The sequence below is a fragment of the Gavia stellata genome, chromosome 18 (genome assembly GCF_030936135.1).
Source record: "Gavia stellata isolate bGavSte3 chromosome 18, bGavSte3.hap2, whole genome shotgun sequence".
Classification (NCBI taxonomy): Eukaryota; Metazoa; Chordata; class Aves; order Gaviiformes; family Gaviidae; genus Gavia; species Gavia stellata.
The window spans coordinates 4,771,280-4,792,027 of record NC_082611.1 but is presented as its reverse complement, the minus strand read 5'-3'; the positions used below and the strand labels follow the sequence as shown (position 1 = coordinate 4,792,027).

Sequence of the window (20,748 nt, the reverse complement as noted above, 5' to 3'; positions counted from 1 at the left end):
AGACTCAACAACTAGAGTTAGCAGTAAACACGCATAAGCAACACGGGTCTGCTAAGCACAAACCTTTTACGACTCCTGAGTGTAACAAAGGCCGTGTGACATAGTAAGATATACCCCTTAATGTAATTATTAACTTTTACTGCTAAAAATTGAGAATGTGTATTGTACTAATTTTACCCCCTTACCTTTTACACCTTATCGTCCACAGGTGAGTTGGAGATCCCATATTCACTGTATTTGCGTCTTCCATATGCTGCAGTATGCTCCTGCTCCTGAGCTATGCACTGACTGCTGAATTGCTATGGCCTGCTTGGTTCACTCTTAAGTAGAAGCTGGAAGCCAGTTAAAGTATCTTTTAGTTGTTGTAACTGGGAGAATCTTTTTAGACAGCAAAAGCATTAATCTTGTGGGGTTAATGACCAGCATGGAGCTAGTAGAGTGGAACAGGTGGTTTCTGGTTTCCACTGATAGTGTATTTGAGAGTGGTGACAGTAGTTTGTCTTAAGTTCATTGCATGAGGGTATAAACTTTTTCTCAGATAACGTATGAGTAATACCATTTCCTCTGATGGCCTTAGGCCCTCAGTAACCACCCTGTTGTGGTATGCTACCAAAGTTAGAAGCCTTTCAGGTTGGGGTTTTATCCCGATGACACAAAGATGTATTTTTTTTTTTTTTTATTTAAACATACCAGAAATGCTGTTTGCAGCTGCATCCTCACCTGACTGGAGCATATGATTGCACTGTTATGCTCTGTGGATCAGGTGGTGTCTAAAATTTCTCTTCTGACAGTCTTACCCTGGGGATTCAGGGCTGTTAAGCCAGGAGGCTCTAGCCCTGTGCTGTGGCCATGGGCTTGTAGTCATGCAATATAGGAACACCTATATAGCACCTCTCATTTTAGACTGACCTTCCTTGGAAGGACAGTGTTTGTTCTGTGACAGCGTGTGTCTCTCTAGGTACAGACTGCACTTTTTGATAGCTTTTTTTAACTCTGTAGAGGATGGGTGGCAGACATAGACAACTGAAACAACCAAAGCTGGGGAGGGGGGAAACACAAATTTGAAATCCTAAACTCAGGTCCTAGATTGCAGTGGGATCTGTTCCCAGTGAGTACCACAGGGAAGGAGCTGTTTCTCTTGATGTGCAAATAGGTAGCGAGTATACATACTCTGCTGCTGTCTTGACGTCTGTCTGTTTACCCTACTTTGTATTTCTAGTTCTGAGGCAGAAAGCTTTTATCTGCTCCGGACTCTTCTTAACGTCACTGTTTCCAAAATAAAAGTGATAGATACAAATCTAGCAGTTAAAAGGCTGGGCCTGGCAGAGGAGGAGGAAGTAAAAAGCATAAAGAGGTTAGTCAAAGCTGTTTCTTCTGAGGCAGTGTTCAGCAAGACGTTTGTGTGAGAGCTCCCTCTGGGATCAGATGCGTGTGTACCTTGCTGCTTCAGGTCCTCTGCAAGTGAGTGTCTTGGGCCTGTTTCTGCAGAGGGTGGGGGTAGAGGTGGTGGCTTCTCAAGTCTGCCTGCATGCAAGAAAAATACCTGAGAGGACTCTTAATACAGTGACAGGTGTCTCTGCAGAGGAAACTTGCATCTGACCTATGTGTAATAGTAAAAAGGGAGGAATGAACTGAAGAGCCACCAGCTGGGTGAGCAGGTTAGTGTAGAGCCCTGAGAAGCTGATCAGCAGAGCACTCTTTATGTTAACATCCCATGCTGTGCTTTCTTGGCTCTAATAATGGCATTGGCACCAAAGCAACATGCAGTAAGGTGGTAGAATTTCTTTCCTTGTAGGTCGCTGAGCTATTCAGTATACTACTTGTGTGCGCAGATGCTCTGCTGCTGTTTGCAGAGCAACTGGAGTCTTTGTCCAAAGCATTGGTGGGGATTAATCACTGCAGAGGTTTGGAAAGTTTTTTGTTCTGTGCTCCAGCTGTCCTGGCTAACAGTTGCTGTGATTTAACCTGTTAACATCTGAGAGCAAGGCAGAGTGTCTTCTCCACATGTGCAGAGCAGGCCTTTGTTTTTTTCCTGGAATCTGTGCTGCACCGTGAAAGGCTTGCAATGAAGAAAGCATGTCTCTGACTGTAAATAAGTCCTTTCAGATTCCAGTTGCACAACCAAAGGAATTCAGCAAATTCCTATTTTTCTAACCATAACATGCCTTCATTTTGACACACTTCAAATTGGCAAATCTCATCTTACACTGCCTTGAAAATAACAGACGAAGTTTTTATTCTGGCTTGCAAGTAGCTACAGTTGTGCTCATTACAGATGTCTCAGTGCTGCGGCTTTGACCACGTGGCTGCAGCGATCTGTACGCTGACTGCCCGTGCGCTGCCTTTGCATGTGTCCGACTCGTTTCTCAGGAGTGGGGAGTTGTTCCCGAACCTGTAGCTCTGGGTTTCTATGGGGCGTTGACTCAACCCTTTGTCTACCTGGATCTATTTGCTCTTGCATTTGCTTCCTCGCCTGGAAAAAAACCCTGCATCCTGCAGTGCTCACTTAATCTGTTCGATATCTGTGTTGATAAGTGGAAAAATCTGTCTAACATTCCACCTCACCAAGTGTCTGGCTCTCACTGCTAGCCCATCGCTCTTTGTAATTTTATAACTGCCTAAGAAATTAAATCTGTGTTGTGATATGTATTCTGTGTCTCCTTCCTTTTGTTTGCTGCTTGGAGATGGGGCTGGATAAGGTCAGGGTGACGCTATATGTGTTCTGCACTCTGTGGCCCAAACCAAAATGCCAGCAGTAGTAAGCCCTCAGTCCTAGCTGTGCTTTGTAGCCGCTCTCGAAAGACACCATCAGCTTGAGGTTTGCAGGGTCTGGGAAAGGGCAAGCTGAGTTTCTCCGGGCACATTTTGCTTGCAAATGTCATTTTTTCCCTCTTGTTCCTCCTTAAAGCTCTTTTTGGGACTCGCACTCCTGTGTTTTTCTCCTGCTCATCAGGTGCAGATAACTTCCCTTATTCTTTCTTTCATGGGTTGCATCTGAAGCAGTGCTTTGAAATATGCACCCCGCTCACTGTGCTGTCACTCTGAGTTTGTTGCTTCTCACCTTCAAGCCCAGGAGGAAGATCTGGAGCAAGCCCACGCAGATGGGTGAGGAGGCATCTCCTGCTTCTGTATGTATCCTTGCTTTTGCAAAGCCCCGATGAACACTCTGACCGGGGTGGATGAGAGGAGAGAAAGCCTTTCTGCTCTTGCCAGCAATGGTGGAGCATGCTATGATGAGACTCTCCTTCTCCTGCATGACTGTTTCATAGTGAGGCCTCAGCTGTGACGCTGCAGATCTAGCTCTGGAGGGCGATTCTGTCCTGCCAGTGCTGTTTGTGCACCTCCATTTGCTTCAGGCGAGATAGGCTATGTTAGCTCAGATGCGTGTTTCTAAACTGTTCATTCAGCTGCTGGTGACGTTGCCCATCTTCTGCCTGGAGCCAACTGAAGATCTGAGAGAAGCTGCTGGTGGATTCAGTAAGTGGCAGCAACTTTCAGCCGCCCTGGTGATGCCAACAACTCCTCGGTCCCCCACGCCCCCAATGGATGTGGTCATCCAAACCGACTGATGTTTTGGGAGGTACGACTGCCCCTCTGCTCCTGCGCTAGGAGAGCAAAGCCGAATATTCTCTAGCAAGCATGGGAAAAATGGTAAATAATGGGTCAAACCCAGCCCTGAACTAGGCAGCTGCCGTTGTGTTCAGAGCGGCAGTCTTGCATCTGTCTGCTGTTACTGAGCCTGGCCCGTTACGCCTGAACTCCCAGGGAAGGGACTAAGAAATCTCATCTCCAATTATTTATCTTATTGCAAGGGTAGACATGGACTCATGCCTGCGTTCCTTCCTGGCACACTTTCTCTTGATAGTGAGTAGGCTTTTGCGTTTAGCCGTGCTGCGGTGGTCTACCAAGTGCTCGGGCACTGAGACCCTTTGCTGCGCAGGACTCAAGTCCAAGATGAAATACCTCAGAGCAAGAGCACAATTCTAGTGTAAACAGGTCTTAGCCAGGTGCTTGGCAGAGGCTTCTTCAGCTAATTAATGGTGTGATGTGAGCTAACGAGGGCTTTCTGCCCAACCTGCTGGAGCTGAGGAAATCTGATGCCTGGTGTTCCAGCACCTTGTTATGTTTGGGGGGTGTTTTTTAGCAATAAGTTTTATTAAGTTACAGGTTATAATAAAGGATTTGGAGAACACTAAGTCCAGGTAAGGCCATAAAATAGGCTAGAGGCTTTTGGCAGTATCCAGAATACCAAAATACCGTTTTGCAGGGGTAAGGAAGGCCCTGGGGGTGAGAGAGGGCGAGAGACTTGTGTTTGCACAAGGTCCAGGTCAGGGGCTATGCCAGGGAGCAGCGAGTGACACAGGGGAACAGACCCCCCCCTTGTCCATGCACTGGGTGCAGGCTCCCACCTTTGGGTGCCGGCGTGGCATGTACCAGCTTCGCACCTCTCGTTGAAGGGCTGGCTTTGGGGGCTGGCTTTGGGGGCTGGCTTTGGGGGCTGGCTTTGGGGGCTGGCTTTGGGGGCTGGCTTCCCCTCCTGCCCGCCCGGGGCAGGCGGGCGGTACTTGCAACGCCCCTCCGGCCGCTTCACCAGCGCCTTCCCCGGCAGCTCCCGCTCAGGGTCGGTGTTTTATCAGCGGAGGGCGGCCGGAGCGACGTCCCCGCCGAGGCCGGGGGGGGACCGGGGGGACCGCGCGGTGCCGCCGCGCAGCCGCCAGGTGGTGGTGCGGGGCCCCGCGGGCGCGGAGCATCCCTGCTCCCGCCGCCGCAGCATCCCTGCCTTCCTCCCCGGGAACACCCCTGCTACTTCCTGCCTTCCCTCGGAGCACCCCAACCTTCTGTCCCCGGAGCGTGCCTGCTCGTTCCTCGGCAGCATCCCAGCCTTTTCCCACCGCCCCCCCGGAGCATCCCTGCTCCTTCCCTTCTTCCCTCTCGGAGCATCCCTCTGGCTACTGCTGCAGCGGAGCTCTGCAGCACCTTCAGTGCGTGCTCAGGGCACCTTCTCTGCAGTGGTGCTCCGTGACTCAGAGCAGAACAAGATAGGAAAAAATAAAAATGGTCTGTCTTTGCCCTCAGCCAAAGCTCCTCGGGGAGGCGGAGGGCTCTTGGCTGCTGTGTGTGCCCCCAGTCTCCTGCGTGAGAAAGCTGCTGGGAGGTTGGAGAAGGGTTTATCTGCAGCCCTGCCGGGCTGGGGGGACCGTGGTGGGGCCAGGCTGTAGCAGAGCGGTGGTGGTTTTAGCTCTGTCTTTAAGCCAGGGGGAATTTCTGCCCCGCTGTACCACTACTCTGCCCTGGTTTCTTGAGCAAATCCTATTGCAGCTTTTGAAACTGGGCCCAAAAATTGAGTCCTGGCAGGAGGGGGCGAAGCTCTGGGCTTCACCTGGTCCCACACCCTCTGTGTTGTCTGGAGCAGGGCTGAGTCGTAGAGAAATACAAACCCTATGCTGTGACACCTCCCTTTGCACCATTGGGGTACAGGGTCTCTGCTCCAGGTGCCCCGGGGACCCCCTCCAGCTTTTAAGTGCCTGTGCTTGCTCTGTATGGGCACAGCAAAATCCCAGAGCATCTCTTCTCTCCTCACCCCAAAACAATGTTGAAAATGAAAGCAGGGAGGCAGAACCGGGAGACGTTATCTCGCTCCTTTTTAACATTTCAGATAGGAAACAGCCTTTCATCTCTCCCAGGGCGAAAGGCAATTTGCATTTCAAGAGGTCAGGATGTAGCTATTTCTTTTTACCATCTGAAATTAGTTATTAAAAGTCTATTTGGAAACAAAACAATGCACGCAGGGAAAGATGGCCTCTGCAGGCTCAAATTAACTGCTCCTGTCATCCCTGATTTCCCTGGCTGCCGCTGGAGGATGCTGAAGCGAGGAGGTACGGGCACCGCTGGAGATGCAAACGGTGCAAAAGCACAAGCTCCTCTGTACGGCTGGAGCTGCTCCAGCCTTGGGGGGCCTGCTGGGCTAAGGGGGACGGGGTCTCCCCTGGGAATCAGGGGGCTTTGCGCCCTGCTGTCGTGCACAAGCTTGGCTCTAGAAAGGGCGCTGCGGCAAGGATAACTCGATAACCATCTCCCTGTTCCCTGCCAGCTCCTGTGCTCACCCAGGAGTGGGACCTCAGCCTGGCCCCGGCAATCCAATTCTGCCTAATAAAAAGGCTCTGGCAGCCCCGAGCTTGGCCAGGGCAGGGTTTGCTGGGCGCTGCTCGCTTTGTTTTCTCAGCTGCTGCCTCTGTCCTCCCTGCGCTCACCGCTGCCGCTTATTTATATTGGAGTTTGCATTAGCAGATGCACTCTGGGATATTCAATTACCTATAAAGAGCTGTAGCAACGCAAGCCTTTGCTGGAGCAATCAAGGGGGTTGGGGGTTTTTTTTCTTGGTTTTGGGTGTTGGGGTTTTTTTAACTTGCTTTTAAAAGAGATGTGGGGATGGGTAAAGTGGTGGCATTGAATAAAAAAACATGAGAAGTGGAGTAAAGAGGGGGAGAAATAAATAAATAATCCTGTTTATGAAATGAAATGGCCGGGTAGAAAAATGATCTCCGGGAAGAAAGCAGCTCCCAGGGCTATTTTTAGCTCTTCTGTTTCTTTTTCTCCCTTCCCCCCCCCCCCCCTCCCCCCAGTGTGGCTGGGGGGTTGGTGCATGTCAGTCCTGCTGTTCTCCCTCACCTCTTGAGTGCCAGGTGATGCTTTTTTTAATTTGGTTTGGGTTTGGGTTTTTTTTTTTTTTTTTTTTTTTGCATCTTATTTATAGCTTGAAGGCAGGAGAGGCTGCGTAGGCATCACCCTCAGCCCTGGCTGGGAAAACTGGGGGGCAAGCTGGCGAGGCGGTGGTGGGGGCCATGCCTCTCCTGCAGGACCTGTCTCAGCAGTGGGGTTACCCCAGAGCCCCCCGCTTTGCTCCTCAGCAGCTTCAGGGGCTGCTGTAACCCCCACCTCCCCGCCAAATCCTGGGTGGTTGTATCTGCTGCGCTCCTGCAGCTCCAGGGGCGGGAGTCACATCTGAGGCTTTTTCGTCCTCGGTGAGCTCCGCGCTGTCGCAGCAACCAGGGCTGGAGGGGCCCTGGAGATCCGTCGGGTCCTTCTCCCCTGGGCACCATCGCTCCTCAACGCCTCCCTGCGAAGCTTTGCTCCCCGGCCCTCAAAGGCGCTCGGTGCTGCAGCCTTCCCCAGGCATCCCTCCCTGTATCCTCCCTTGGCCCCAGATCTCCCATCGCATCCCTCCTGGATGATGCTGCTGCCTTCGGACCCCTCTCCCTGCATCTCCTCTGTCGCCAGCTCCCCTCTGAGTGAGCATCCGCATGGACTCCCATCTTTGTGCCTTTATGGAAGAAATACATAATTCTTCTATTATTCAATTAGGAATTTAACACACAATCAGGTGATCGCTTTAAGAGGATTTCCTATAAGGCAGGATTTGAATAACTGTGCTACGAGTAATATATTCCCTTAACTGGTTTATTCCTTTATCAGATTTTTTTTTCCCCCTAAGCGCTTTAATGCATTTACTTTCCCATTGTCGACACTTTTCTCCGCGCTCTTCTTCCCTCCCCAAGCTTATGCAAATCCCCCGTAAGGCGTTTAACACGCCGTGTGTGTCAATAGTGCCGAAATCTTTGCGACGGCATTAGGCTTCACGCATGCCCCGGCTGATTAAGAGGGGTGGTGGGGCCAGCCCGGCCGCTCAAGCCCCCTTTCAGCCCTCGCCGTGGGGCCGGGGAAGGGGCCCCCGGGCTGGGAGCTGCATTTTTCTAGAGAAAAGGCTGGAGCTGAAAGTAGCTCTTTTCTTCTGCGGGGCGAAACGTGAATAGGGAGCGCGGAGCTGACCTGTCTGCCGCTGTTTGCTGCCCCGTCACTCAGCTTTCGGGGTGCTGGGGGGTGCATGGAGGTGTTAAACTGGTGGGGGAAAACGTCTGCCGGTGGGATGTGAGCAGAGGAGGAAGAGGAGTGTGGTAAAATAACCCAACTCAGCATCAATTTGCTTGCACATTACCTGCCTGTGTGGCACCGGCTGCATCGCCCCCGGGAGCCCACCCGCCTTTCAGAGCCCGGTGAGAACTGCTTTGCGCATCACCGGCAGGAAAAGCGGATTTTTTCCCCACTAATTGTGCCACTGAGGGCTTAGGTTGGCTCAGCTGGTGGCTCTGCCCATTGCCGCGGCGCTGGGCGATGCCGCCCGGCCTCCCTTGCGCCGCTGGGTTGCTTTCTGAAAAGGTAGCGCCTTGCGGCCGGCCTGGCTTGTTGGCCAATGGGGCTTGTTTTGGGGGGGTTTAACGTACCCAGTGGGTGGGGGAGAAGCCTGGAGCACTGGTTCTGGGGGAGGCAATCTCCCTGCTCAACTTGGTGGAACGTTCACTCTGAAACCTACAGACAACAACTTGGACACTGGAAAAAGGGAAGCATGGGGAGGTGGACAGCATGTGGTAGCATGATGGGAATAGCCAAAAGGGCCGTGTTGCCTCTAACTCGTGGTTTCCCCATTGCCAGAGGGGCTCAGGCTTTGTGGCTGCTGGCGAGGCCTTTTGTGAGCCCGGCATGGGGGGAAAAAACCTCATCCAAGGGTGACTGTCACTATTTTCTCCTCCCAGAGAAAAATCTCTTCTCTCAACCTGGGTCTTTAAATAGCCCGGTGAGTGGGAGAGAGCTGAACCGGCCCTTCCCGGCCGCTGTTTCCTCTGCACCCGCTGCTGATTGTCTCCTTTTTTATCCCGTCCTGCAGCTCTGCCTGTGCGTGCAGCAATTATGCAAAGTTGCAATCAAGGAGCTGAATTAGCAGCTCATCTTGGATTAATTAGTGATGGATGCAAATCTGTTCCAACAAAGAAGGAGGCGGGGGAAATGCAAAGCTGTGGGTATCCTCCCTGGGTTTCTCCAGCTCTCTCAGGCTGGTTTAGCTGATTTGGGGGCAGGAGGGATGCACAGAGTAACCCCTTGCAGGAGAATCGGGTCATCCGGGTGGAAGCAGTTGGTCCTTGGCCTTGGGACAAGGGCTGGGTGCCCCAAAGCTGGTGCTCAGCTCAGGCCCCTGCATCTCCCTGGGGCATTTAAACCCGGTGCTTTGGGCTTAGAGCCTCCTCCCACCCCAGTCCTGTTGCAAAGCTTGGGGAAAACCCAGTTAATCCCCACAGCCTCCAGTGCCGAGCTCCCGCCAGCACCGGGGATTTCTATTCGCCTGCAATTGGATTGCGGGAAACCCCTCCAGTTGCATTGAACAAATTCCCTGGCTACTCCCTGCTTCTCCCAGGCCCTGATAATCCCCCAAGTGTGACTCCGGCCAAGTGACGACAGCCCTGTTTAATCCCCACCGTCTCCGTGCAAAGCCGGCACTGCCGAGGATGCTCCCGGTGCCGGCACGGCACGCTTGGCCGGCATTGGGAGCAGACCCTGGGGAAGGATGCGAAGGCTGCGATGCTATTTAAAGGAGCTTTTCCAAGAGGGGATTGCAGGCTCTGGAACAGCCTCCCCTTCCCGTGAAGTGGAAGAGACGGATGCACAGCACTCCCAAGAGCACTGAGCGTGGGGGTGTGGGGAGTGCGGCTCAGATGTTTCACCCCTTTGCCTGGTCCCCCCTGCTCAGCAATCGCAGGTATGGTGTCACCCACTCCGGCCGGTGCAGAGAGGACACGGCACTGGGGACGGAATGCCCGGGACACCCTCAGAGGGTGAGCATGGCTTGGTTAAGGAGCTGGATTTTGTCGCTCCTTAACCAAGGGACGACTTGTGGCTGTGCCCACAGGGACGGGGACAGCAGGGACAGCCGCTTCCCGCGGTCCCCAAGGGTGAAAAGCCATGGGATTTGGTAGTGTGGTGAGTGGGATGCGGACACTTGAAAGGTCTCTCCTTCCTCTCACCTCTGCAACAGCAATGATTAATAAAACCTGACTCTGTTGGAAGGGCAAGAAAAAAATGCAATACAAGGGATTTCTGGAGACCGTCCTAATCCGATGTCTCAGAGCCAAATGAATCAGCAGTGTCTTATCCCGCCCGGCGGGATTAATCAGTGCTCGACCAGGCTCCAGGAAAGCGAGGTGAGGCTCTGAATAGCAAGGAGCCGTGGCGAGGCAGCCGCAGGGTGTTAGCTGGTTCACGGAGACAAGCAAATCCCTCCTCGTAATCCAGCAAATGCCACCGGGATGCACCGGCTCGTGCTGGGAGCCGTGGGACAGCGCGGAGAGGCAGGAAAAGGGGAGAAGGCAAAAATACCTCTAAAAAGCTGTGGTTCAGGTGAGGGATGCTCTGTGGTCCATGTTGTTGAATGTGAGGGTACAGGGGGAGACCCTGGGATGGGGCTGTGTGTGTGGGGGACGTTGCGCCTGCCGTGGGGACCAGCTGTCTGGGCCAGCTTCGCCCCATCGCACTCGGAGCGTCGTGCCTGGCAGGTTTTCCTGGCTGTCAAAGTGGGTCAAGCAGAAACCCAAGGTGCATACAAGCTCACCAACCTTGAGCCAGCTACATCAAAGCTGAATTATTCAGGGCCAGCTTAAAAAATTGAAAAGCCCAGCAAAACTCAGGGAGAGCCCAGCTCACGGGACACCCCCCCATGCCACCGTCGGGCAGCGGTGGCTCAGCCTGCCCGTGCTCGGGGGTCACCTCGGGCACTTTGGGAGGGTGGAGAGTGTCGTTTGGGTCTGACATTGCCCTTGGGGATGGGGAAGGCAGAAAGAAAGCATTCAGAGAAGGTCACCCTGATGGATTCATCTCCCCGTGGTTCCCCATAGCCCTCCAAGCTTTAGCAGTTTCTTCGGGTACCCCAGCACAGCCTCGTTGCACCCATAGCAGAATGGGAACCCCCTTGTCCCCCAAAATAGGGATCAAGAGGTCATGTGATTTTAGACAGGACAGTAAAACTCAGGAGCTTGTTACTTGCCACGAGGTGTTTAGTCGCAGCCTCTCCCCATGGCTTGGGGAGCACCAAGTGCCTTTGGAGCTGAGATGGTCCCCTGAGCTCAGGCGCTTTTTAAAGTACCGCCCCCCCCCCAATCTCTGTACCTGGAGCTTCGGGATGGGGAGAACCGGCTCATGGAGAATCCCTGCGGAAGGCGGTGAGTAATACTGCCTGGCAAGGCAGCAGGGCCTCGCCGGCGAGCTGTGAAAAGGCGAGCGCACATATGCTTCAGCTCATCCTGCTCTTTTTGTAGAGCACTTGCACTGTCTGGGTGCCGACCAGCAGCAGGTGGGGCCCGGGGAACCCCCCCCAGAGTCACCCCCTTTTATTAACTTTCCAAGGTACCTATCAGGGGGTGATGGGGTCTGGTGTGGGGCAAGGGGACATACTCCAAGAGGAGTGACATGCTTTGATCACATACAATGACACTATCAAATTAGAGCTGAATAAACCCAGCCAAAACAAGCAGCCTGAAAAAAAATCCCCCCTTGCACTAGTGCACTGAGCTTTGCAGGTGCTCAGCCAAGGGGGAAGCAGGGAAAGTTGAGCCCCTGGCTCCGGGCAGAGCTTGGCGCAGCCGTCTGGCTTGCTCTGAGCCAAACTCCGGCTATTTCAGCCAAGGAGAAAAGATGGAAATTTCCACCTGGCCTGCTTTCCTCCCTGCGATGAATTTGCGGGAGCCCCCTTGCTCAGCCCTGCTCCCGGCAGAAGGGCGGCTCAGGCGTTGCAGCCGGTTTTGTCTCTAATTTCCTCTGGCGTGAGCGGCAGCAGCGCATCCCGCTGGCTCCGCGCGCTGATTTATACAACGCAGCATTTATTGACTGCGAGAAAATTGTAATTCACAGCCCGGCGCGCTGCAGCCACAGCGTGTGAGCAGGGATGCTACCACCTCTCTGCCTTCCCGTTGCCGCCATCATCCCACATCCCGGGTGGGGAGAGCTGGTCCCCCAGGGCTCTCACCCAGCTTGGTGGGAGGGGGCACCTGCAAGTTCCCCCCCCCCCCCCCATGCCTTGCTGCTTCTGCAAGAAAAACCCGATAGCATCAAAGCCTTGTCCGGCTCACCCAGCTCGGGAGGGATGGGACACCCGCGGTGTCCCTGCCTGGAGCACCCTCCTCGGGGACACACATCCTCTCCCTGGATGTCCCCACTGCCCCACGCTGTTGGTTCCCTTCTTTCTTTCTTTCCACGCCCTGGTTATGCTGGGGAGCAGACAGTCCCCACTTCCTTCCCCAAAAAGCTGGGGGGATTGCTGCATTCTGCTAGGCAGAGCTGCAATCCATCCATCCATCCATCCATCCATCCATCCATCCATCCATCCGTCCATCCACCCATCCACCCACCCACCCACCCATCTATCCATCCATCCATCCTTCTGTCCATCCATCCATCCTTCTGTCCACCCATCTATTCTTCTGTCTGTCCATCTATCCATCCATCCATCCACCCACCCACCCACCCATCTATCCATCCATCCATCCTTCTGTCCATCCATCTATTCTTCTGTCTGTCCATCTATCCACCTATCCACCCATCCACCCGCCCACCCACCCACCCATCTATCCATCCATCCATCCATCCTTCTGTCCATCCATCTATTCTTCTGTCCATCCATGCATCCACCCACCCACCCATCTATCCATCCATCCATCCTTCTGTCCATCCATCTATTCTTCTGTCTGTCCATCCATCCATCCATCCATCCATCCATCCATCCATCCTTCTGTCCATCCATCTATTCTTCTGTCTGTCCAACTATCCATCCATTCACCCACCCACCCATCTATCCATCCATCCATCCATCCTTCTGTCCATCCATCTATTCTTCTGTCCATCCATGCATCCACCCACCCACCCATCTATCCATCCATCCATCCTTCTGTCCATCCATCTATTCTTCTGTCTGTCCATCCATCCATCCATCCATCCATCCATCCATCCATCCTTCTGTCCATCCATCTATTCTTCTGTCTGTCCAACTATCCATCCATTCACCCACCCACCCATCTATCCATCCATCCATCCTTTTGTCTATCCATCCATCCTTCTGTCCATCCATCTATTCTTCTGTCCATCCATCCATCCACCCACCCACCCATCTATCCATCCATCCATCCTTCTGTCCATCCATCCATCCTTCTGTCTGTCCATCTATCCATCCATCCATCCACCCACCCACCCACCCACCCATCTATCCATCCATCCTTCTGTCCATCCATCTATTCTTCTGTCTGTCCATCCATCCATCCATCCATCCACCCACCCACCCACCCACCCATCTATCCATCCATCCATCCTTTTGTCTATCCATCCATCCATCCTTTTGTCTATCCATCCATCCTTCTGTCCATCCATCTGTTCTTCTGTCCATCCATCCATCCATCCATCCACCCACCCACCCACCCATCCGTCCATCCATCCTTTTGTCTATCCATCCATCCATCCATCCTTTTGTCTATCCATCCATCCTTCTGTCCATTCATCTGTTCTTCTGTCTGTCCATCCATCCATCCATCCATCCTGTCTGTACATCCCTCCATCTATGGGACAGCTCATGCTGACCCCGTTGGCCCCTCTTATGCCAAAACTGTTTGCAGGGTGGGAAGGGCCCTGTCCCTGCACAGCTCATGTCATGTCCCAAATGACATGACCGCACCTTCCTTCCTAACGAACCTCTTTGCAGCGGGCTCCAGGCCTCCGACCCCCCCCCAAAGCCTCCATAGGAGGTGCCTATAGGCAGTACCTATAGACAGGGGTAAGTCTGATGAGGAGTGGCTGAGGGAGCTGGGGGTGTTCAGTCTGGAGAAGAGGGGGCTGAGGGGAGACCTCATCGCTCTCTACAACTGCCTGAAAGGGGGTTGTGGGGAGGTGGGTGTTGGTCTCTTCTCCCAAGTGACAAGTGACAGGACAAGAGGAAATGGCCTCAAGTTGCACCAGGGGAGGTTCAGGCTGGATATTAGGAAAAAGTTCTTTACTGAGAGAGTAGTGAAACATTGGAATAGGCTGCCCAGGGAGGTGGTGGGGTCACCATCACTGGAGGTATTCAAGGAGCGTGTGGATGTGGCATTGTGGGATGTAGCTTGATGGACATGGTGCTGTGTGGTGTTGGGTGGGTTGTGGCTTGTTGTTGTTGTATGATGGGTTTTGGGTTTTTGTTTTCTTTTTTTTTGTTTGGTTTTTTTTTGTTGTTTTTGTTTTTTGTTTTTTGTGGTGTTTTTTTTTTTTTTTTTTTTTTTTTTTTCCCAGGTTGGACTTGATGATCTTAGAGGTCTTTTCCAACCGTAGTGATTCTGTGACTCTGTGATTCTGTATGGACGTGCTCTCTCCACGGGAAGAACCCCCCTCCCTGCGGCCCCGGGGCTGACCCAGCCCTGGCCCGGCGGCCCGGGGCTGGCGGGGGGGTCGGGCCGGGGGGGCGGGGAGGAGTGACGGGGAGGCGGGCGGATGCGGGCGGGGGGCAGGGCCGGGGCCGCCTCCGCTCCTCTCTGGCAGCCGCCGCACTCGCTGCCTCCCCCCGCCCCGCGCCCCCCCCCCGTCCCCCGGAGGAGGCTCCGGCATGGCGGGGCCGGGGGCCGGCGGCCGCCGGGGCTGAGCGGGGCGGGCGCAGCGCCGATGCCGCAGAGCCGCCGCGGCGGAGGGAGGTAAGAGCCGCCGCCGAGCTGTTGGGCAGGGCCGGGACCGCCCGGTGCGGGGGGCGAGGTGCGGGGAGCGCCCTTCCCCGACCCCCTGCCCTCCCCGGCTGCCCAGCATCCGACCGCGGGCGCGGCCGGGGACGGGTTTAGCCCCTGCAGCCCCGGGAGGGGGTTATTAATCCCCCCCCCCCCCGTTTATTGCAACTTCGCTGCTCGCAAGATGTCGGGGGACCCTTCTGCCAGAGCGAAAATCGCTTCTCTGCCCTGACGGGGGTGGGAGGGGGGTCTGCGCTTGCCCGGGGGTCCCCTGGCACGGGGGTGCAGCGGGGTTGGGGTGCCCCGCTCCGCCCGGCCCTGTCCCTGGGTGAGCCCTCCCACCCCTGGGCGTGAGGGAGGACCCCCTCCCCTCCCCCCCTGGGCCCAGGGGGGCAGCAGGGCCCCAGTCCCCTCTGGTGTAGACGGGTGTAAAGCCAAAAGGAGGGGAAAATGTGATTTTCCGCGGCACAGGGATGCTCGGAGCAGCAAGGCGGAGGGGTGCTGGAGGGTGGTCCAACACCGTGGCTGTGCAGCGCATCCCGCTCTGCTCCCAGCCCTGTGGCATCAAGAAGTTTGGGCCACAGTCGGTACGGGACGTTTCCGGCCGGCGTGTTCCCCAGCTGGGATCTCTGCTATGGAAAAACCCTGCAACAGGCTTTTCTGGCATCCCAGGAGATGCTGCCCGTTGGGTTTTATTGCCTGGGGTAGCATCAGGCACAGGAGGGTGCTCGGTGGAGGGGATCACAACCAGCTCACCCATGAGCGATGGGATGGAGCAGTGTCCCCAGCCAAAGCGTGCCCCGCTGGGTTGTCCTGCCCACAGTGCTGCGGGATGGGGTGCCTTGGGGCCCACCCCGGCGTGGTGCAGGCTGGGGACCCCAGCCTGGCCCCGTCCAGGCCTCCGCAGGGCCTCGGGGCTGTGGCAGCGCTTCTCTGTGCCACCAGTCTCTGCAGCGCGCAGACCCATTTTAGGTTCTAGGTTTACGCTTGCGGGGTCCGTGGGCACCACCTTTGCCACCCACCCCGGGGTCCCCCAGCATCCCACCCATCCTGGCAGCCGGGGAGATGCTGGAAAACCTCTCTGCTCCTGCAAACGCCGCATCTGGGCAGGGAGACCAGAGAGATCACTGGAATAATTGATTTTTCTTCCCTTGCCTGCCTCAACCTGCTGCCTTGGAGATGATTTCCCCCCGGCCGGTTGGGTGGTCCGCGGGCAGCGGGCGCAGAGGCAGGCTGGCATCTAGCGACTGGCACCGGTAATACAGAGCGGCCCCCGGGCTGCCCCCCAGGGCCTGGGCTGGGCTGGCCCCAGAGGCATGAACCATGCTTTGGCTGCCTCTGGTAGGCTCGCTGGAGGATGCCAGATGTTTTGGGAGCTCATTTTGGGATGCATTTGGTGCGGACCCTCTCGGGCGTGTTGCTGGGGGTCTCTCCGGCAGCTCTCTGAGCATCGCCCTGCTGTGCCGTGGCCCCTCAGAGAAGCAGTTCTAAAATGCTCATCTTAAAAGCCGGGTCGCAGCCCATCCTCTCCCTGGAAAGGCTGCAGGAGTGTGTCTGCCCCGGCCGGTGGCTCTGCCCCAGCCCCGGGCAGCAGAGATGCTGGAAAAGGGCATAGAGCAGAGTAAGCGTGTGCTGCCTGCAAAGAGCAAGGGCTTCCCGAGGCAGCCGGGATCTTCCCCAGCAGCCGCCCTCCGTGAGTGGTTTTTCATCCATTAATTTCTCTAATTGCTTTTGGAAAGCGCGGCAGCATTTGGCATCGGTAGCACTGCGGTGAGGTGTTGAGCCGGGCTGGGACGAGTGCTGTGCCTTGGGGGAGGCTTGCACGCACCCCCTGATCACCCCAAATCCAAACTCCTGCCCAGTGCATCAAGGGACCTCGCTGCTTGGGGAAAGCATCTTTCCAGGTGGAAAAAACATAGGAGTCGTGGGGTTACGGTGGGGTGACGAAGGCTCAGGGCCAGCCACGTGCTGTCTGTCCCTTGCAGAGCCCTGGCATCCCCTGGGGGATGATCCCTGGGGGACACAGGAGCTGTGCCCCCAGGGTGTCACCGCTCTCCCTCCCAGGGCGGCCACGATGGGCTCGGTGGGAGCCGAGCGCTTCAAGGAGCTGAGCCCCGTGGGGACGCCGGAGGGCAACGTGGTGATGAGCTTCAGCTTCGACAGCTACCAGCTGGAGGAGGACGAGCTGCAGAGGGGCAGCCAGGCCAAGGGCGTCCTCACCTTCATGGAGCCGGGTGAGGGCAGGCACGGCCCCAGCCCGCAGCCAGCAGCCGGGTTTCCTGCTAGTTTCCCACCCATTTAGGAGCTTCCTGGTCTGGGTTTAATAGCCACAAATGGCCTGAAAGGCCATAAAATTGCCCGACGCCTTTTTTTGGACCTGTTTGTACCCATGTGAGCTGCACAGCATCCCACGGCAGTGGGCTCTGCGGGTTGGCAGGGAGTTGAGGGTTCATGCCCTGGCTCTCCTGCCCGGCTCACCCCCAGCCTGCAGCTTCACCCTTTCCCGTGCAGGGCTCAGGGATGCCCCTGGGGTTTATCCCAGCCCTGCTCCACATCCCGGGGCATCCCTGTCCACCTCCACGCCCCTCCAACCCCTCCTGCGCCTTGGCTTTGGCTGTTACCCACACTGCCTGGCGCTCAGGTTATTTGGCTGCTACTAAAAGTGATCAGCCCCCAAAGCCCGGGTATTTTCCTGCCTCCTGGGTCTCTCGTTGAAATGCCTTTATTTACGGAAGGAGTTTCTCAGGGCTGGGGCCGTTTAGCCGTGAGAGCTGTGGGGCGCTGGGCTGCTTGCTGTGGGTCCCCCCTCATTTGCCATAAAGGATGTGGAAGTACCATTCGTCGTCCCACGGCTGGGGGTCTGCTGCAGGTGCCACTGTCACATCTTTTTCTTTCTTTCCTCTTTTGGGGCAGTTTCTGAGGATCCCGAGCCCCAGGATCAATACCATGGGATTTACTTTGCCATGCTGCTGGCCGGGGTGGGATTTCTTCTGCCGTACAACAGCTTTATCACCGATGTGGACTACCTGCACCATAAATACCCAGGTAGGTCTCCAGCAGCTGCAGCACTTCCCAGCCACCCCAAACCTGGGGGGAGCTCGGCCTCGCTTCCAGGGCAGCCGGACCCCCGGTACCACCCATCGCCTGCCTCTCCACAGGGACCTCCATCGTCTTCGATATGAGCCTCACCTACATCCTGGTGGCCTTGGTGGCCGTCATCCTCAACAACGCGCTGGTGGAGCTGCTGAGCTTGCACACCCGGATCTCCGTGGGTGAGTGGGGGTCCCCACAGCCCCCAGCAGCACCAGCCCCACATTACCCCCCACCACCCGCCTCTGCTTCCCACCTGCAGGCTACCTCTTTGCCCTGGGGCCTCTGCTCTTCGTCAGCATCTGCGACGTCTGGCTGGAGCTCTTCACCCGCAGGCAAGCCTACGCCATCAACCTGGTCGCCGTCGGGGTGGTGGCCTTTGGCTGCACAGGTATGTGGGCCAGCGGCTGGCGCCGGGGCAAGCACAGTCCTTCAGATAAGGGTGGGAAAACATCCCCATCCCCAAGAGCCATGGTCTCCTGGGACAACCTCTTGCTCTGATCCCTATAAGCTGACCCTCGTGTCCCTGCTCCGTCCTCTCCACCTCTGTCCAGGCACCGTGGGACTGGACCGCGGCACCAACACCAAACTGTGCATCAGTCCCGGACACCACGATGGCTTTGCCATTTGGGCCACCATGGTGGCTTCCCAAGCCCCTGCACCTGGTGGCCACTCTTGGTGGGAACAGCCATGGTGGGGCATCCAGGGAGGGCAAAAAGCGCCCCCCCCCCCCCCCGCCTTTTGGGGCAAGGCGGCTTCGGGCACTGCGTTGGCTATTCAGGAAGGGTGCACCTCCCGGGTGGGACGGCATGTGGGCCCCCAGCGGGGTTTCTTCCCCCTACCCGGCATTTCGGCTGCAGCAATAATCCCTCCTTCTCCCCTCGGCGCATCTCTCCTGAAGTGCAGCAATCCAGCTTCTACGGCTACACGGGGCTGCTGCCCAAGCGCTACACGCAGGGGGTGATGACGGGCGAGAGTAAGTACCTGCATCTGCGGCCGCGTTTGACTGTGCGGGCTCGCTCGGAGGGGACCCTCCTCTACTGTCTCCCAGGGCCCCGGTGAGTCACACCCGGGGCCGCGCTGTCCCTAGCACAGGTCGACCAGGTTGCCAGCAGGTCAGGGACACCCCAGGGTGCTCCCCAGCAAACCAGGGTGTTTAATGGTTTGTAAATCACTTGCAAGACCCACTGCACTGCCATATCAAGCTGGGGGTGGGGGTGGGGTCTGTCAGGAGCTGGCTCCACTGGCCCAAAAAAATCACTGTTCATAGCTACACCACATTTGGAGGTATCACCTCCATATGGTGGGGGGCTGCTGGGGGGTCCCCGAGCTGTGGGGCTCAGCAGGACGCAGTGCCAATAGCTCTCCTGTGCCACCAGGCACCGCTGGGGTCATCATCTCACTCAGCCGCATCTTCACCAAGCTGCTGCTGTCAGATGAGAAGGAGAACACGGTCATCTTCTTCTTCATCTCCATCGGCATGGAGCTGACGTGCTTCATCCTCCACCTCCTGGTGAAGCGCACCCGCTTCGTCCGCTATTACACTGCCTGCTCCCGCAAGGGTCTCCCCGAGCCCCGGGGGGCTGGTGACCATGGGACAGGCTACCGCGTCCACCACGATGTCACCGCCGAGGATGTCCGATTTGTAAGCCAAGGATGAGTTTCCTTGATGCCCCCTGGGGTCCCTCTTCCCACTGGAGCTCAGCACTGGTGTCCCCTCTCCCCCCCTCGCAGGAGAACCGGCCGCAGGGACAGCCGAGCTCCCCCCGGGGCAGCCCAGGACCCGAAGCTGAGCTGGCTGGCAGCGGCACCTACATGCGCTTTGACGTCCCTCGGCCCAAAATCAAGAGGAGCTGGCCCAGCTTTAGAGGTGGGTGGCGGTCTCAGGGGAGGGGGTGAGCCAATTTTGCAGCATTTTATGGGGCAGAAGGAGCGATTGGTGGCCTAGGGCATTGGGGAAGGGTCAACCCTTCTCAACAGACCCAAAAACATGGGGCAATCGCATCTTTGGAAGCCACTGTCGGGGTGCAGGCAAGACTTTCAGTCTCTGCAAGGGTAGGGCTGGGTGTTTTGGCTGAGCTGTGCTGCCCGTACCTGCCAGACATGCTGCTCCACCGCTACGTCGTTTCCCGGCTCATCTGGGCCTACATGCTCTCCATCGCCATGACGTACTTCATCACGCTGTGCCTCTTTCCCGGGCTGGAGTCAGAGATCCACAACTGCACGCTGGGGGAATGGCTCCCCATCCTCATCATGGCCATCTTCAACCTCTCCGACTTCGTCGGCAAGGTAGGAGAGAGGCCAGCTCCAACGTGGTGGGGCGGATGTGGCCCTTCCGCCATGCCTCCTTTTTGTGTCCTCCTTCAAAGCCGCTTGGCTCCACCAAGGTTCATCTCCACCCCATGGGTATCTAACTAGTGTGAGGTTGCTCACCGGCATGGCTGAGGTTGGGCTCCTGCACCAGATGGTCTTGCCACCATCTCATCTTCTCCTTGCTGCCCCATTTTGGGCACCATGTTGCCCTCCCCAGCCTCCTCGGCTCCCACAGCATGGTCTCTGCCCCTCACTGCAGATCCTGGCTGCCCTGCCCTACGACTGGAGAGGGACCCACCTCCTCGTCTACTCCTGCCTCCGCGTGGTCTTCATCCCCCTCTTCATCATGTGCGTCTACCCCAATGGGAGGCCCACCTTCGGCCACCCTGCCTGGCCCTGCATCTTCTCTCTCCTCATGGGCATCACCAATGGCTACTTCGGCAGCGTCCCCATGATCCTGGCCGCCGGAAAAGTGAGCCCTGAGCAGCGGGAGCTGGCAGGTAGGACCAAGCCCTCCTGGGGACCCCACATGGTGTGGCCAGAGCACCCTGACACCCCGTGTCCCTTCCCGCAGGGAACACCATGACCGTGTCCTACATGACGGGCTTAACGCTGGGCTCGGCCGTGGCGTATTTTGCCTACAGCCTCACCAGTACGTCCCACAGTACCTGTTTCTACACCGAAACCTCCAACGGCTCCTTTACATTGGGGTACTGAGCCCCAGGGCGGGGCGACGGGGACAAGATGGGACCTGCTTCCCACCATGGTCCCCACCGCCCCGCTTGGCCCATGT

The 20,748-nt window shown here is 56.5% G+C and overlaps 1 protein-coding gene across 2 annotated transcripts; it reads left to right on the top strand.

The window, feature by feature from the left end:
* The first annotated feature begins 16,626 nt into the window (after positions 1-16,626).
* Positions 16,627-20,710, top strand: SLC29A4 (solute carrier family 29 member 4). 2 transcript variants are annotated; one of them, XM_059826453.1, is made up of 10 exons: positions 16,627-16,786; positions 17,466-17,597; positions 17,711-17,824; positions 17,942-18,033; positions 18,549-18,618; positions 19,022-19,287; positions 19,377-19,512; positions 19,744-19,931; positions 20,215-20,455; positions 20,530-20,710. In XM_059826453.1, exons 1-10 carry the CDS (start codon positions 16,627-16,629, stop codon positions 20,670-20,672), a joined length of 1,542 nt encoding a protein of 513 aa, XP_059682436.1. In that variant the 3' UTR covers positions 20,673-20,710. The 2 variants fall into 2 exon arrangements, with proteins under 2 accessions (XP_059682436.1, XP_059682435.1); XM_059826452.1 differs by having other exon boundaries at positions 17,905-18,033; positions 18,544-18,618.
* Positions 20,711-20,748: the final 38 nt, after the last annotated feature.

What these genes read in the sequence shown, in the direction of transcription:
- SLC29A4 (XM_059826452.1), top strand. Translation starts at nt 16,627, where the DNA reads ATGGGCTCGGTGGGAGCCGAGCGCTTCAAGGAGCTGAGCCCCGTGGGG. An exon ending in GAGCTGGCCCAGCTTTAGAG is followed by an intron (nt 19,513 to 19,743) that starts GTGGGTGGCGGT and finishes CGTACCTGCCAG; the next exon opens with ACATGCTGCTCCACCGCTAC. An exon ending in TGAGCAGCGGGAGCTGGCAG is followed by an intron (nt 20,456 to 20,529) that starts GTAGGACCAAGC and finishes CCCTTCCCGCAG; the next exon opens with GGAACACCATGACCGTGTCC.